This window comes from Symphalangus syndactylus, chromosome 14, assembly GCF_028878055.3.
Source record: "Symphalangus syndactylus isolate Jambi chromosome 14, NHGRI_mSymSyn1-v2.1_pri, whole genome shotgun sequence".
Taxonomy (NCBI): domain Eukaryota; kingdom Metazoa; phylum Chordata; class Mammalia; order Primates; family Hylobatidae; genus Symphalangus; species Symphalangus syndactylus.
Window position 1 is genome coordinate 118,216,529 of NC_072436.2, and position 15,394 is coordinate 118,231,922.

The 15,394-nt window shown below is 56.2% G+C and overlaps 1 protein-coding gene across 4 annotated transcripts in view; it reads right to left on the reverse strand.

Annotated features, from left to right (window-relative positions):
- RAB40C (RAB40C, member RAS oncogene family) overlaps positions 1-15,394 on the reverse strand; it is a 38,993-nt gene that overhangs the window by 6,849 nt on the left and 16,750 nt on the right. For all 4 annotated transcript variants that reach the window (XM_063617030.1, XM_055242243.1, XM_055242244.2 and 1 more), the window contains 2 exons: positions 6,166-6,226; positions 5,083-5,143 (listed from right to left, as the gene is read on the reverse strand). In XM_063617030.1, the coding sequence (XP_063473100.1) occupies positions 5,083-5,143; positions 6,166-6,226 (122 nt within the window). The remainder of the gene's footprint in view (positions 1-5,082; positions 5,144-6,165; positions 6,227-15,394) is intronic.

Here is a 15,394-nt window from a genome sequence, read left to right on the forward strand (position 1 = left end):
ACTCCAGCCTACGCGGCAGAGTGAGATTCCATCTCAAAAACAAACAAACAAGCCGGGCGCGGTGGCTCACGCTTGTAATCCCAGCACTTCGGGAGGCCGAGGTGGGCGGATCACGAGGTCAGGAGATCGAGACCACGGTGAAACCCCGTCTCTACTAAAAATACAAAAAAATTAGCCGGGCGTGGTGGCGGGCGCCTGTAGTCCCCGCTACTCGGAGAGGCTGAGGCAGGAGAATGGCGTGAACCCGGGAGGCGGAGCTTGCAGTGAGCCGAGATTGCGCCACTGCACTCCAGCCTGGGTGAAAAAGCGAGACTCTGTCTCAAAAAAGAAAAAACAAAAAACAAAAAAACAAAAGGGAAATCTGAGGGCTGGACGCAGTGGTTCATGCCTGTAAATCCCAGCACTTTGGGAGACTGAGGCGAGAGGATTGCTTGAGCCCAGGAGTTTGAGACCAGCCTGGGCAACATTGTGAGACCCCGTCTCTTAAAAAAAGAATAGGAAATGTGGACACAGACGGGGGAGAGCGCGGCGTGAGGATGGAGGCAGAGATGGGGTTGATGTATCCATAAGCCCAGGGGCACCAAACCTTGTCAGCAACACCAGAAGCTGGAGGAGGCAGGAAGGGTTCTCCCTGCAGGGTTCAGAGGGGGTGGGGACTGCCAGCACCCTGATTTCAGACCTCTGGCCTCCAGAATTGACAGAATATATTTCTCTTTAAAATTACCCAATTTGGCCGGGTGCAGTGGCTCACACTTGTTATCCCAGCACTTTGGGAGGCCGAGGAGGGTGAATCGCTTGAGGTCAGGAGTTCGAGACCAGCCTGGCCAACATGGTGAAAACCCATCTCTACTAAAAATACAAAAATTAGCTGGACGCGGTGGTGCACACCTAGTTCTACCTACTCGGGAGGCTGAGGCAGGAGAATCGCTTGAACCTGGGAGGCGGAGGCTGCAGTGAGCGGAGATCGTGCCAGAACACTCCAGCCTGGCGACAGGGCGAGACCCGTCTCAAAAAACCAAAAGAAAACGAAAAAACGGGCCAGGCGCGGTGGCTCACGCTTGTAATCCCAGCACTTTGGGAGGCCGAGGCGGGTGGATCACGAGGTCAGGAGATCGAGACCACGGTGAAACCCCGTCTCTACTAAAAATACAAAAAAAGTTAGCCAGGCGTGGTGGCGGGCGCCTGTAGTCCCAGCTACTCGGAGAGGCTGAGGCAGGAGAATGGCGTGAACCCAGGAGGCGGAGCTTGCAGTGAGCCGAGATTGCGCCACTGCACTCCAGCCTGGGCGACAGAGCGAGACTCTGTCTCAAAAAAAAAAAAAAAAAAAGAAAACGAAAAAACGAGCAAGTGCTCTAGGGGATGAGTCAGGACGCGCTCTCCCCCTGCTCTAGGCCCCTCCAGGAGCCGCCCCCACAGTCAGTTTCCTCAGCGTCTACAGAGGTGTCCACGGTGCCGCTCATGCCTCGCGGGCGGGCTCAAGGGGGTCGAGGCACTTGCGCTGCTCCCCCCCGGCACGCCCTGAGCTCAGGCCCAGTGCCCCCGCCTGCTCTGTGAACGGGTACTGCACCGGCTCTTGGCTAGCGGTGGCAACATACATCTGAGTACGTTTACACTTTTTTTGTTCAACTCCACCTACACGATAAATTCCCAGAAGTAGAACTGCTGGGCCTAAGAGTGGGTGGTGTCCTTTTTGCTATCATTTTTTACTGAGCTGTAACTTACAATGCAGAAAATACAAAGATCCGAGGTTTGAACATTTTGATGAATTTTGACAAACACATGCCCCTTCCATCCATGTGGCTGAAGCTCCCAAGGTACAGCCAGCCACAGTGAAGCCCTCCTCCTGCATCCCTGCACCCAGGCTCTGCCCACGAGCAACTGACATGTAAAATGGGAGCTACTGCCAAGCCGTGCCCACTCATGTCCATCCGCCCACCTGTGTGCCGACAAGCCAGCAGCACGTGTGCCTCCCGTACCACTCTCCACATAAACCCCCTCTCAGGGAAACAAACCCACACCTCTATCCTGAAGGAGACACAGCACTTGGCCACACCCTTCCTGGTGCTAAGCCCGCTGACCCCAAATTCTCAGCTAAATGGGATGGCACATCCCGTCAGCCACACTGCAGTTACAAGGAGCCTGCCCCACCCTCCACACACCAAGGGACCCGAACCTGGGTGACCCACTCATCCCACCAGCGGGTTGTGGCACCTGCTTCTGAGAGGGGCCGCCTCGGATCACAGCAACAGAACACGCAAACACGACCATGAAGTCTAGGAAGCCTGGCCTTCGGCGGCATGTGAAGGGCCTCACGGGAAGAGCCACGGGACTGCTGCTGTGTGACCGGTGACAGCAGCAGAGAGCGGCCAGTGGCCTTTGCTGGTGCCATCTGCAAGACCCAGGCCGTGGGGACCTTCTAGGCCTCTCCACTCTTAACGGAGGGCGGCACAGTGACAAATCCCGGCTGGGACAGACAGTCCTTGCTAGTCTGTGTCTCATCAGGGGTGGCGGGAGAAACCCTGCTGCAAACCTGGGCTCTGCACCTCGGCTGGATGCACTTGCACCTCACCGCTGCTCACCAGGCAGGAGAGACACAGGACAGGGCTGGGCTCCCGGGGTGGCCCAAATGCTCAGTCACGGTGGCCAGAGGCCCGCCTTGAGGCTCAGGTGCTTTCCCCGGGGCAAGGAAGCGCCTGGCACCCTCAACCCTGGACCCACATGTGCACCTGGGTCTGTAACCCACTCCACGCATGTGGAAAATGACAGCTAAGAATTTCGAGAGTTAACAAGGCAAAACAAAGACATAACCGGTTGTGCCACATGCTTTGGAAAGAACACGGGGATGATAACAGAGCTTGCTTTCCAGAACCTCAGCCTGGCAAATGCAGAGCTTATGAACTGCTTTATTTCTAGTTCTCATGCAGCTGAACAGAAATCATGACTGTGCTGGCCCTCATGTCCCACAGACCTCCCTGTGTGGGGGCTGGAATGCCTGAAGTGGAGCCTGTCGGGCGCGGGGGGTGGGGCTGGGATGCCCATGGTGGAGCCTGTTGGGGGGGGGCTGGGATGCCCGTGGTAGAGGCTGTCGGGGGGGGGCTGGGATGCCCGTGGTGGAGGCTGTTGGGGGGGGGCTGGGATGCCCGTGGTAGAGGCTGTCGGGGGGGGGCTGGGATGCCCGTGGTGGAGCCTGTCAGGTTCAGCCTCCTCGCTGCCTTTTCCAGTATCTCCCCAACAACGCTTTATTGTCATCCAGCATAACTGTGCCCCATATTTTTTTTTTTTTGAGACGGAGTCTCACTCTGTCGCCCAGGCTGGAGTGCAGTGGCGCAATATCGGCTCACTGCAACCTCCGCCTCCCGGGTTCACGCCATTCTCCTGCCTCAGCCTCTCCGAGTAGCTGGGACTACAGGCGCCCGCCACCACGCCCGGCTAATTTTTTTTTGTATTTTTAGTAGAGACGGGGTTTCACCGTGGTCTCGATCTCCTGACCTTGTGATCCGCCCGCCTCGGCCTCCCAAAGTGCTGGGATTACAAGCGTGAGCCACCGCGCCCGGCATGCCCCATATTTTTTAATACCAAAATGGTGTATGCTTATTGCACAAAAATCACGAAATACTTAAAAGCAAAAGGAAGACAAGAAGGCGTTTTTGTGGATCTAAATCACACAGACAGCTCCTCCTTCTTTTTTGAGATGGCGTTTCACTCTTGTCGCCCAGGCTGGAGTGCAAGGGCACAATCTCAGCTCACTGCAACCTCCGCCTCCTGGGTTCAAGCGATTCTCCTGCCTCAGCCTCCTAAGTAGCTGGGATTATAGGTGCCCGCCACCATGCTCGGCTAATTTTTGTATTTTTCGCAGAGATGGGGTTTCACCATGTTGGCCAGGTTGGTCTCCAACTCCTGAACCTCGTGATCCGCCTGCCTTGGCCTCCCAAAATGCTGGGATTACAGGCGTGAGCCACCGCGCCGGCCCCAGCTCCTCTTTTAATAGCAGGTAGGGCCCGTGGAATGCATCCTCAAGCCTGCCCGTCTTACACCTGCCAGCTCTGCGCAGCACGGCCATGTCACTCCAGTTCTCACAGGGACGGCACGGAGCCTGCAGGCCCTTCTGCTCCCACGAGGGAGTTGCCAACATCTCCGAGGGAACTCCCAGGACAGGGTGCTACCCAGCCCGCCCTGGGGTCCTTCCCACCCACCACCAGCAGGTAGAAGACAGCAGAGCCGACACCGACTACACTTCAGTGTAGAAACGGAAGGAAATGAGCTGCCAGAGGACGAAGCTCCAGTGTCCGACCCCCTCTCACCTGGGGCAGCTCCCTGCCCAGAGCGAACCCACCTGAGCCGGAAGCTGCACGGCACAGACCTGAACCTTCCCCGCAGAAGGATCCAGACCCCAGACCCAGGCGGCCTCCTTGCGCCCACACGGGGGGCTCTGGGCTCAGGATGTGGCCCCGGAGGGTCTCCCCTGGCTCTTCCAGAAGTTTTAGGGGCATCACAGACAGGATGGACCCGCTCGAATCCCTCTCACTGAAGCAGCAACAACAGTGGCCATGAGAGGTCTGCTCACATGGGCTTCACGTCCTTCCCCTCCTTCCGGCCTCACATTCGCCAGCAGATCCAGTCGGCACAAAAGCGTGCTTGGGGGCCCAGAGGAGACAGAAACGAGGGTGGCCAAGTGCACCCGCCACACCTGCACACACACTGCACACATGGCCCCAGTGCCCCCGCCACACCCGTGCACATGCCTGCACACACATGGCCTTGAGTGCATCCACTGCACCTGTGCACACACACGGCTCCAAGTACACCCACCGCGCCTGTAATCCCAGCTACTGGGGAGGCTGAGGCAGGAGAATTGCTTGAACCCAGGAGGGGGAGGCTGCAGTGAGCCGAGATTGTGCCATTGCACTCCAGCCTGGGTGACAGAGTGAGGCTCCGTCTCAAAACAAACAAACAAACCAATGTGGAAATATCCTTAGAAAGAAAGAAAGTGCTTGGGAGTTGGACAGGACAACAACTCACATTCAGAAAGAATCATGAGAAACATCCTTTGAAAAGCAACACAAAGAGCGGTGCTGGTCTTACCTGAGCGCCCCTGGAGTAGGACCTGAAGATGGTGCAGAACCGGCCCTGGCCCGATGTGTCCCTGAAACATACGGGGAGGGGAGGGGCCGGGACTGTGGTCCCTGTGAGAGGCTCACCTGCTGCCCTCCTCTGCCGACCCACCTGGATGTCCTGAGGGGAGCAGGGCGGCCAGGACAGGTGCCAATGGGGCTGTGCTAAGAGGCTTTGTCTGCACAGGTCATAGCAGCCTGGCACCGTGCCGCTGAGCCAGGCAGGCAGCAGAAGGGCCCCCACCCACCTGGTGAATAAGCAAATTCCCCACATGGGCCTGGGAGCTCCAGGAGACTGTCCTGCCAGGCTGGGGAACCCCAACCCTGCGGACGTTCACGTCTCACCAACACTGACGTTCTGACATTTACGTCTCATCAACGCTGACGTTCTGACATTTACGTCTCATCAATGCTGACGTTCTGACATTCACGTCTAATCAGCGCCGCCGTTCTGGGAAATGCTTTTTTTTTTTCCCTTTTTGAGATGGAGTCTCATTCTGTCACTCAGGCTGGAGTGCAGTGGCGTGATGTCAGCTCACTGCAACTTCTGCCTCCCGGGTTCAAGTGATTCTCCTGCCTCAGCCTCCTGAGTGGCTAGGACTACAGGCGCCCACCACCACACCTGGCTAATTTTTGTATTTTTAGTAGAGATGGGGTTTCACCATGTTGACCAGGCTGGTCTCGGACTCCTGACCTCAAGTGATCCACCTGCCTCGGCCTCCCAAAGTGCTGGGATGACAGGCGTGAGCCACCGCGCCGGCAGGGAAATGCTCTTTAAGGTGAAGCCGACAGAAGGGGAGGGAAGGGGTCCACAGCCACCATGGAATCAGGTCTTCCAGGGCAGAAGGGGAGCTGGGATCTCTCGGGACACAGTGCCCCAGACTGTCTTTCGCCTCTTGGAGTAAAATCCATTCTATGTTTAAACAGGGGCTGTGTAAGCGGCTCTTCCAAGCGAAATGTAAACAGGACACTTCCCTGTTTCTCTAAGGGTTCTGTTCTCCCTTCGGCATTCGTGTCCTCACCCAGGAACTGAAATGCCGCAGCCCCGACTCACCAGAGCTCCAGCTTCACACGCCGGCCGTCCAGCAGGATGGTGGTAGTCTTGTAGTCGATCCCTGCGAGGAAGCACAGGGCGCTGAGGGGACGCGCCACTCCTGGAGCGAGCGCCCGCAAGACCAGCCTCGGCCACCAGCCTCCCAGGGCTGAGACCCAGGCAGAGGAAGTGGAGAAGCGACTCACCCACACTCAGCCAGTGGGGCAGGGGGCAACCTCGGGGCTCTGGCCCAGCAACCCAGGCCTGCCCACTTCCGCACACGGGCCACGGGCAGGGCAGGGCAGGAGCGTGGTCCGTACAGGATCAGGCCATCGGGCCCCACAGCCTAGCAGGCCAGCCTCTCCATGGGCACGGCCTGCCTGGAACAGGGCCTCTCCCTCAGAGGGCAGTGGGCAAAGGGAGGGCGTGGACTCCAGCGTGCCTGGAGAAAGGGCAGTGCCTTATTTCTACCCTGACCTACTTCGTATGCATTTTGAAGTTGAATTCTCAAAGGCGAATGTATTTCCAAGTCTCGGCTTGCTGCAGCCCAGGAACTGACAAGTTTGGTGTTAGGGAGAGCCAAACAAGTTTAAAAATGCTGCTCCTGGCTGGGCACAGTGGCTCACGCGTGTAATCCCAGGACGTTGGGAGGCCGAGGCGGGTGGATCATGAGGTCAGGAGTTTGAGAGCAGCCTGACCAACATAGTGAAACCCTGTCTCTACTAAAAATACAAAAAATTAGCCAGGCATGGTGGTGGGCACCTTTAATCCCAGCTACTCGGGAGGCTGAGGCAGAAGAATCACTTGAAGCTGGGAGGCGGAGGTTGCAGTGAGCCGAGATCGCACCACTGCAGTCCTGCCCGGGTGACAGTGGTCAAAAAATAAAACAATAAAATAAATAAATAAATACATAAAATGCTGCTTCTCTGGACTGACCTCAAACAGCCACCAGCCTGCCTGCCACATTGGTTTTTTTTTTTGAGACGCAGTCGCTCTGTCGCCCAGGCTGGAGTGCGGTGGCGCGATCTCGGCTCACTGCAAGCTCCGCCTCCCGGGTTCACACCATTCTCCTGCCTCAGCCTCCCGAGTAGCTGGGACTACAGGCGCCCGCCACCACGCCCGGATAATTTTTTGTATTTTTAGTAGAGATGGGGTTTCACCGTGTTAGCCAGGATGGTCTTGATCTCCTGACCTCGTGATCCACCTGCCTCGGCCTCCCAAAGTGCTGGGATTACAGGCTTGAGCCACTGCGCCTGGCCTTTTTTTTTTTTTTTGAGATGGAGTCTCACTCTGTCACCCAGGCTGCAGTGCAGTGCCACGATCTCAGGTCACTACAACCTCCACCGCCCGGGTTCAAGCGATTCTCCCGCCTCAGCCTCCCGAGTAGCTGGGATTACAAGTGCGCGCCACCACGGCCGGCTAATTTTTGTAATTTTAGTAGAGACGGGGTTTTGCCATATTGGCCAGGCTGGTCACAAATTCCTGACCTCAAGTGATTTGCCCTACTTGGCCTCCCAAAGTGCTGGGATTACAGGCGTGAGCCACCGTGCCCGGCCCACATCACATCATTACTTTTTATTTCCTTACGGTTTTATGGGAAAAGGTCAGTCCAAGAGAAATTGAAAGGAGCAGACAGTTCTGGACACTTAACGCAGGCACGACATCTTAAACAGGCTCTGGGCCCCTGGAAACTTTCCAGAAGCTTCTACCTTTAGGGCTCAGCCCCTTCCCCCACCTTAGAAACGCCATTCACGTTTTGTCTTTTTATGACACTTTCTCCAAGGGGCTTGGAAACGGGCACTTTTTAAACATAAGCGACGCCCTCCCAAAGAGCGCGCCCGCACAGCGTGCTTGTGTGTGTGTCTGTGCACATCTGTCTCTCCGTGCGGAGCCCAGCCCTGCAAGCCAAGCACACGGTCTCCTTGCCTACAGCACCCTTCTTCAGGCATCAGCGCTTCCACCCACACCATCCTTCTGCCTGACCAACCCCTAGATGTGCATCAAAGGCTGTTCTCATGCATCGAAGGACACCATCAACGGAGAGAAAAATGCAACCCAGAGATGGAGGGAAATGTCTGCAGATCACGCATCTCCTAGGGACTGATCTCCAGACTCTACAAGTAACTCCAACAACAGAAAACCAAATGTCCCAATTTTAGGATGGACGGATGGTCTCTCTCGGGTCCTTGTTTCCAAGCCAAGAAGGCACAATGGTTGTGCCAAAAGGGCCATGGCTGTGAGCAGCCCATGACTGCAGGAGCTGCACCCACTGTGTACCCGGGGACAACGCCATTAAGCAGTTCATCAGGATGCGGTAGAGTTAGCGGTTCACCATCGGGATGAGGCAGAGTTAAGCAGTTCACCATCAGGATGCAGTAGAGTTAGCAGTTCACCATCGGGATGTGGTAGAATTAGGCAGTTCACCACCGGGATGACATAGAGTTAGCAGTTCACCATCGGGATGTGGTAAGATTGGCAGTTCACCATCGGGATCAGGTAGAGTTAGTCAGTTCACCATTGGGATGAGGCAGAGTTAGCAGTTCACCATCGGGATGCGGTAGAGTTAGCAGTTCACCATCGGGATGAGGTAGAGTTAGCAGTTCACCATCGGGATGAGGTAGGGTTAGCAGTTCACCATCGGGATGTGGTAGAATTAGGCAGTTCACCATCGGGATTTGGTAGAATTAGGCAGTTCACCATCGGGATGTGGTAGAGTTAGCAGTTCACCATCGGGGTGTGGTAGAGTTAGCAGTTCACCATCGGGATGTGGTAGAATTAGGCAGTTCACCATCGGGATGTGGTAGAGTTAGCAGTTCACCATCGGGATGTGGTAGAATTAGGCAGTTCACCATCGGGATGTGGTAGAATTAGGCAGTTCACCATCGGGATGAGGTAGAGTTAGCAGTTCACCATCGGGATGTGGTAGAGTTAGCAGTTCACCATCGGGATGTGGTAGAATTAGGCAGTTCACCATCGGGATGTGGTAGAATTAGGCAGTTCCCCATCGGGATGTGGTAGAATTAGGCAGTTCACCATCGGGATGAGGTAGAATTAGGCAGTTCACCATCGGGATGTGGTAGAATTAGGCAGTTCACCATCGGGATGTGGTAGAATTAGGCAGTTCACCATCGGGATGTGGTAGAATTAGGCAGTTCCCCATCGGGATGTGGTAGAATTAGGCAGTTCACCATCGGGATGTGGTAGAATTAGGCAGTTCACCATCGGGATGTGGTAGAGTTAGCAGTTCACCATCGGGATGTGGTAGAATTAGGCAGTTCACCATCAGGATGTGGTAGAGTTAGGCAGTTCACCATCGGGATGAGGCAGAGTTAAGCAGTTCATCATCTGGATGCAGTAGAGGCCGCAGCCCTTGGAGACATTTTGGAAGCATCTGCGTCGACTGTGTGCTTCCCGAGCTGCGTGTGAAGCTGCGTCACTGCCCCAGTGGTGCCCTTCACGGCAAGCCAGTCAGGAATCCTGCTCCTCAAGTCCAGGGCTATGCACATCACCCAAGTCTAGACCTGGGTGCTGCCCAGGACCTCCACCAAAGCCCCAAGACCACGCACTCCACCTGGGTCTAGACCTGGGTGTTGTCCACGACTCCCATTAAGGCCCACATAAGGAGCTGAGTCCTTAAGGACTAAAGACAAACTATCCTCTGGGGAAAAAAATACGGAAATTATACTTTTAAAAAAGGGCAAAGGACTTGAATAGACATTTCCCCAAAGAAGAAAAACCGACGACCAAGATGCAGTGAATAGGCATTCCACACCATCGTTCAGCAGAGAAACCCAACCAAGCCACCACCACACCATGACCCAGCCTCGCAGAAAAGGGCAACTGGCAGCAAGTGCTGGCCAGCGTGCAGAGGCCGGGCCCTCCATCCGCTGAGTGTGCCGTGTGCTGCTGCACTGTGCTCTTGATTCTACAGATGAGGGCGGCTGTCTCTGCTCTTGATTCTACAGGCGAGGGCGGCTGTCCCTGCTCTTGATTCTACAGGCGAGGGCGGCTGTCCCTGCTCTTGATTCTACAGGCGAGGGCGGCTGTCCCTGCTCTTGATTCTACAGGCGAGGGCGGCTGTCCCTGCTCTTGATTCTACAGGCGAGGGCGGCTGTCCCTGCTCTTGATTCTAAAGGCGAGGGCGGCTATCCTGTGCACACTTACAAGTGAAACAACACTCTTCAGGGAGGAAGCACGCTCAGGCCGTCTACACCCTTCCCACACCTCCCTCCTCCCGCAGTTCTGTCAAGCAGGGACACATGGATGGAGGGGCCTTGGTCCTTTCGGTCCTGGCTGTTGCAGCCCCCACGAGGCTGACCTGAGAGGCAAAAGTTGGACACCACAATTGCCACAAAGGCCATAGCTGCTTCTCCCTGATGGTCACCTCCACGTGCCAATGTGGCCAAGCAGGCGGGTGCCAGCAACACCCGCAAGACGGATGCTGATGGCCCGGGAACTCCCCTAGGCCACCCCTAGATGGCGCCATGGCCCAGGGCGACCAGGAGCCATGGCTGCCGCAAAAGGGGCGGGAGCGCCGGGAAAAGCCTGGGGACCACGTCAGCCACCCACAGAGCCAGGCCTCTAGAGCACCTTGCTCTTGAATCAGAGGTGGCCCTGGGATGCCCCTCCCACTGGGTGTCTGCGTCCCACCCATCCCGCAGGCTCCACACCTGGCTGCCCACGGTGCGCATCAGAACAGGATTCTCAGCAACAGTGAAGAGGAAAAGTTTAAGAAGACTATGAAACAATGTCCCCATGGATACCATTTAGACACAAACAGCGGCCTGTTCTCTAAGCACAGTCAGCTGAGTGTCTTGTTCCCAGCAAGCCATAGCCACTGACCACACGGAGCCCTCTGACCACACAGGGCCCCAGGATGTCGCTCTGGAAAAGGTCTGGACTCTCACAGGAGGGACAGGTGTCAGAATCCTGGGGAAGGGGCGCTTGGCCTGGAAGGTCTCAATTATCCAGGCAGGGTCAGGGCAAGCGGGTGACAGGGTGGGGCAGGGTAGGGCAGAGGGAGGGGCTCCTGGAGGCACAGAGCAGTGACCCGGGAGAGGCCTGGAGCCCGCGCTGCGGGATGGCGCAGGGGCAGGGGCAGGGGCAGTGGGCTCCGGCTGCAGAGCTCAACACCCCATAAGGGAGTCCCTAGGTATCAGCTGTGACATATTCTCTTGGTGTGCTTTTCAACCTCCAGTTGAAATGTCTTTTCAAAAATAAGCTTATTTTTGAATAAGCTAATACCTGGTTCAGTGAAAAGGCAAGGGTGCCAGTAACGGTCAGCTGCTCCCTGCAGGCCCACGGAGACCTCACGCAGCACCAGCAGCTCCTGCCGCCCTTCCCCCTGCTCTCCTCCTCCCCTTCCCCCTGCTCTCCTCCTCCCCTTCCCCCTGCTCTCCTCCTCATCTGCTGGCACCACAGGCCTTGCTCACCACCTCAGGTTGACTGCTCCCAATAACCCTCTTGTTCATCTAGCCCCAGCCAGGCGCTGCCTCTTAGCCGACCTGAACACAACCCCACGAGACACACAGCACTGTCCTGCTCAGAGCTGGCTCCACAGGACAGGTGCTCTGACCTCAGGGGACAGAGGCAGGGAGGTCAGAACACCTGTCCTGCCACCAGAGCAAAGCCACCGGCGCCTGGGCTGCTGGTTCTGTCTACCACACGGGGTGCCGCTTCCCCACCAGTTACAGGAGACCAAGTCTCAGCAAGCAGACTCCCAGCTGGGCTGGTGTGAGGCGACATCTGGCCCTGGCCTGGCGCCCGAGCCACCAGGCCGGTGCCGTTCACATCCCCACCCTCCTGTGGGACCCATTCTGTTTTCTAAAAGCTTTTAAGGCATGTTCTTTGACCACATTGTTCTGGGGGGTCTTTTTCGTACTCTGTGGCCCTTGCAGTCTGGAGACACATCCTGACGTACCTCAGTTCCCCGCTCCAGGCACACAGCTCCCGCCCTCCATCCTGAGCTGTGCCAGCCAGGGTAACCTCTGCAGGGACAACCCAGTTGTTTTTTAATCTCTTTTTGTTCCATTTTCTGGGAGATGTCCTCAACTTTCTTTTCTAGTCCTTCTATGGCTTTTTAAAAATGTGCTGCTTATTTATAATTTCTAAAAGCTCCTTCTGGTGCTATGAGCATTGCCCTCTGGCAGCATCCGGCTCTTCATTCGTGGATGTGGTATCTCTGATGAAGCCAATGGTAAGATGACCTTCCCTGAGCTCTTTTCCTGCCTGTCTGGGTCTTCCCTCACATTCTGGTGACCCTCAAGGACAGACCCTAGCCAGGAAGCTGGTGACTCTGGCTTCTAAGTTGGGGCTCTCGGCGGCGTCTCGTGGCCGTGTCTTTTGGGCTGACGGTTATCCTGCCATTATCCTGCCATGGGCTCCCATCTGTACACCACAGGGCCCCGAGTTCCCAGGCAAGGAGGGGCTTGTTCAGGCCACCCTGTCCCCCGCCACCCTGTCCCCCACCATGCCCAGTGGTGTCCGGTGTCCACGACTCAATTTTCCCAGAGAATAAACCTCCTGTGCTCCTTGCTGGGAACCACACCAGGCACTGCCCTGACCTCCCCTTCCCTCACATGGCATTCCAAGCAGCTCGCATGGCCCCTCACCCAGCCGTGGCAGCACCGCTGTTCCCAAACCATCGAACCTCTCTCACCTATCAGTCCACGTTTTTATTTTTATTTTTTGAGAAGGGGTCTCGTTCTGTCACCCAGGCTGGAGTGCAGTGGTGCGACCAAGGCTCACTGCAGCCTCCAGCTCCTGGGCTCACGTGCTCCTCATACCTCAGCCTCCTGAGTAGCTGGGATTACAGGTTTGCACCACCACACCTGGCTAATTTTGTATCTTTTGTACAGTCAGGGGTCTCACTGTGTGTCCAGGCTGGTCTTGAGCTCCTGGGCTCAAGCAATCTGCCCACCTTGACCTCCCAAAGTGCTGGCATGACAGGTATGAGCCGCCACACAATTGTAGCACAATCTCGGCTCATGGCAATCTCCACCTCCCGGGTTCAAGTGATTCTTGTGCCTCTGCCTCCCAAGTAGTGGGGGCTACAGGTGCCCGCCACCATGCCCAGCTAATTTTTTTGTATTTTTAGAAGAGATGCGGTTTCACCATGTTGGCTAGGCTTGTCTCGAACTCCTGACCTCAAGTGATCCGCCTGCCTCGGCCTCCCAAAGTGCTGGGACTACAGGTGTGAGCCATCATGGCCAGCCGAGTTTCATTCTTTTCAGGATGGTAAAGGGAATGCCACAACCATTTGTCCAGAAGGGGCCTGGGTCTGATGGCGCTGAGGGCCACAGATTGGCAGCCTGAAGCCAGCATCCTGGGCCTCCCAGGTTCGGCACCTAGCCCTTCAGGATCAAGCAAGGACAGAGGACGAGGTGGGAGCTAAGCAGACTCAGGAGTGGTAAGGTTTGGCTGTGTCCCCACCCAAATCTCATCTTGACTAATCCCCACGGGTTGAGGGCGGGGCCAGGTGGAGATAATTGAATCACCGGGGTGGTGTCCCCCATGCTGTTCTTGAGAGGGTGAGTGAGTTCTCCCGACACCTGATGGCTTTAGAAGGGACCTCCCCCTCCACTAGGCACTCATTCTCTCTGGAGCTGCCCTGTGTGAGGTGCCTTCCGCCATGACCGTAAGTTTCCCGAGGCCTCCACAGCCGTGGGGAACTGTGAGTCAATTAAACCTCTTTTCTTTACAAATGACCCAGTCTCCGGTATTTCTTCCTAGCAGCGTGAGAACAGGTGACTACATGGGCGTGGAGGCCGCCCAGGAAAGTGTGGAGGGAGGTGGCGACGGGCACAGCACGTTGCCTGGCTGCAGACTCGGGCACCCTTCAGAGGGGTCTCACAGCATCAATCTGAAAACGGGCAGTGGAGGGGGAGGAAGGGGTCTGAAAATGTCACTGAGGCGTCTGCTTCACCAGGTGCAACTTCGTTTTCTTTTCTTTTTCTTTTTTGTCTGCTTTACCAGATGTGACTTTGTTTTGTTTTCCTTTTTTTTTTTTTTTTTTTGAGACAGAGTCTCGCTCTGTCGCCCAGGCTGGAGTGCAGTGGCGCAATCTCAGCTCACTGCAACCTCCGCTTTCCGGGTTTACGCCATTCTCCTGCCTCAGCCTCTCCGAGTAGCTGGGACTACAGGCGCCCGCCACTGTGCCCGCCTAATTTTTTGTATTTTTGGCAGAGACGGGGTTTCACCGTGGTCTCGATCTCCTGACCTTGTGATCTGCCCGCCTCGGCCTCCCAAAGTGCTGGGATTACAGGCGTGAGCCACCGCGCCCGGCCCCCGCCCCCTTTTTTTTTTTTTTTTTTTTTTTTAAGATGGAGTTTCACTCTCGTTGCCCAGGCCGGAGTGCGGTGGCGCAATATCAGCTCACTGCAACCTCCACCTCCCATGTTCAAGCGATTCTCCTGCCTCAGCCTCCCGAGTAGCTGGGATTACAGGCACCCACCAACATGCCCAGCTAATTTTTTTTTTTTTTGTATTTTTAGTAGAGATGGGGTTTCACCATGTTGATCAGGCTGGTCTCAAACTCCTGACCTCAGGTGATCCACCCACCTCGGCCTCCCAAAGTGCTGGGATGACAGACGTGAGCCACCGTGCCCAGGCGACGTTGTTTTCAACAGTCACCAACGTCCTGGTGGTCTGGGGAGTGGACGTGGCACCTGTGCCCCTGCCCGTGGAGGCCGATCTGCCCAGGGACTGTCAGCACAGTTGCTGTAAAGCAGCCGAGGAAGGCTGGCTGCTGAGCCTGTGTACCACCCTCGGCTCGGGAGTGGCACCCTCGGCCACCTGAGTGGAGGTTCCTTGGCTCACGTGGCAGTCTGTCTGTCGGGGCCAGCCTGCCACCAGCAGCCATGTTCCTGCAGGGCACAGTGCAGGAGCTGTTTGCTGCTGAGTTGCTAGCATGGGACTCTGCAGACAGGATTAAGGTGCGCAATCTCAAGGTGGGAGATTATCTGGGATTATCTGGGTGGGGCCAATTAACTACATGAGTCCTTAACCTCCTTTCCTGGCTGAGCTACAGATGAGATAAAAGGAGAGTCAAAGCATGAGAGGGACTTCACCCGCCAGTGCTGGCTCTGCAGATGGGCAAGGGCCCTCCGTGAACAACGCAGGCAGCCTGGAGAAGCTGGGAAAGGCTCGGCTTGCACCCAGCAAGGTGCTGCTGCCAGTCCTACCACCAGCAAGAACGGAATTCTGCCAAGCTCCCAATGAGCAAGAAAACATCTTCCTCTAGGGCCTGCAA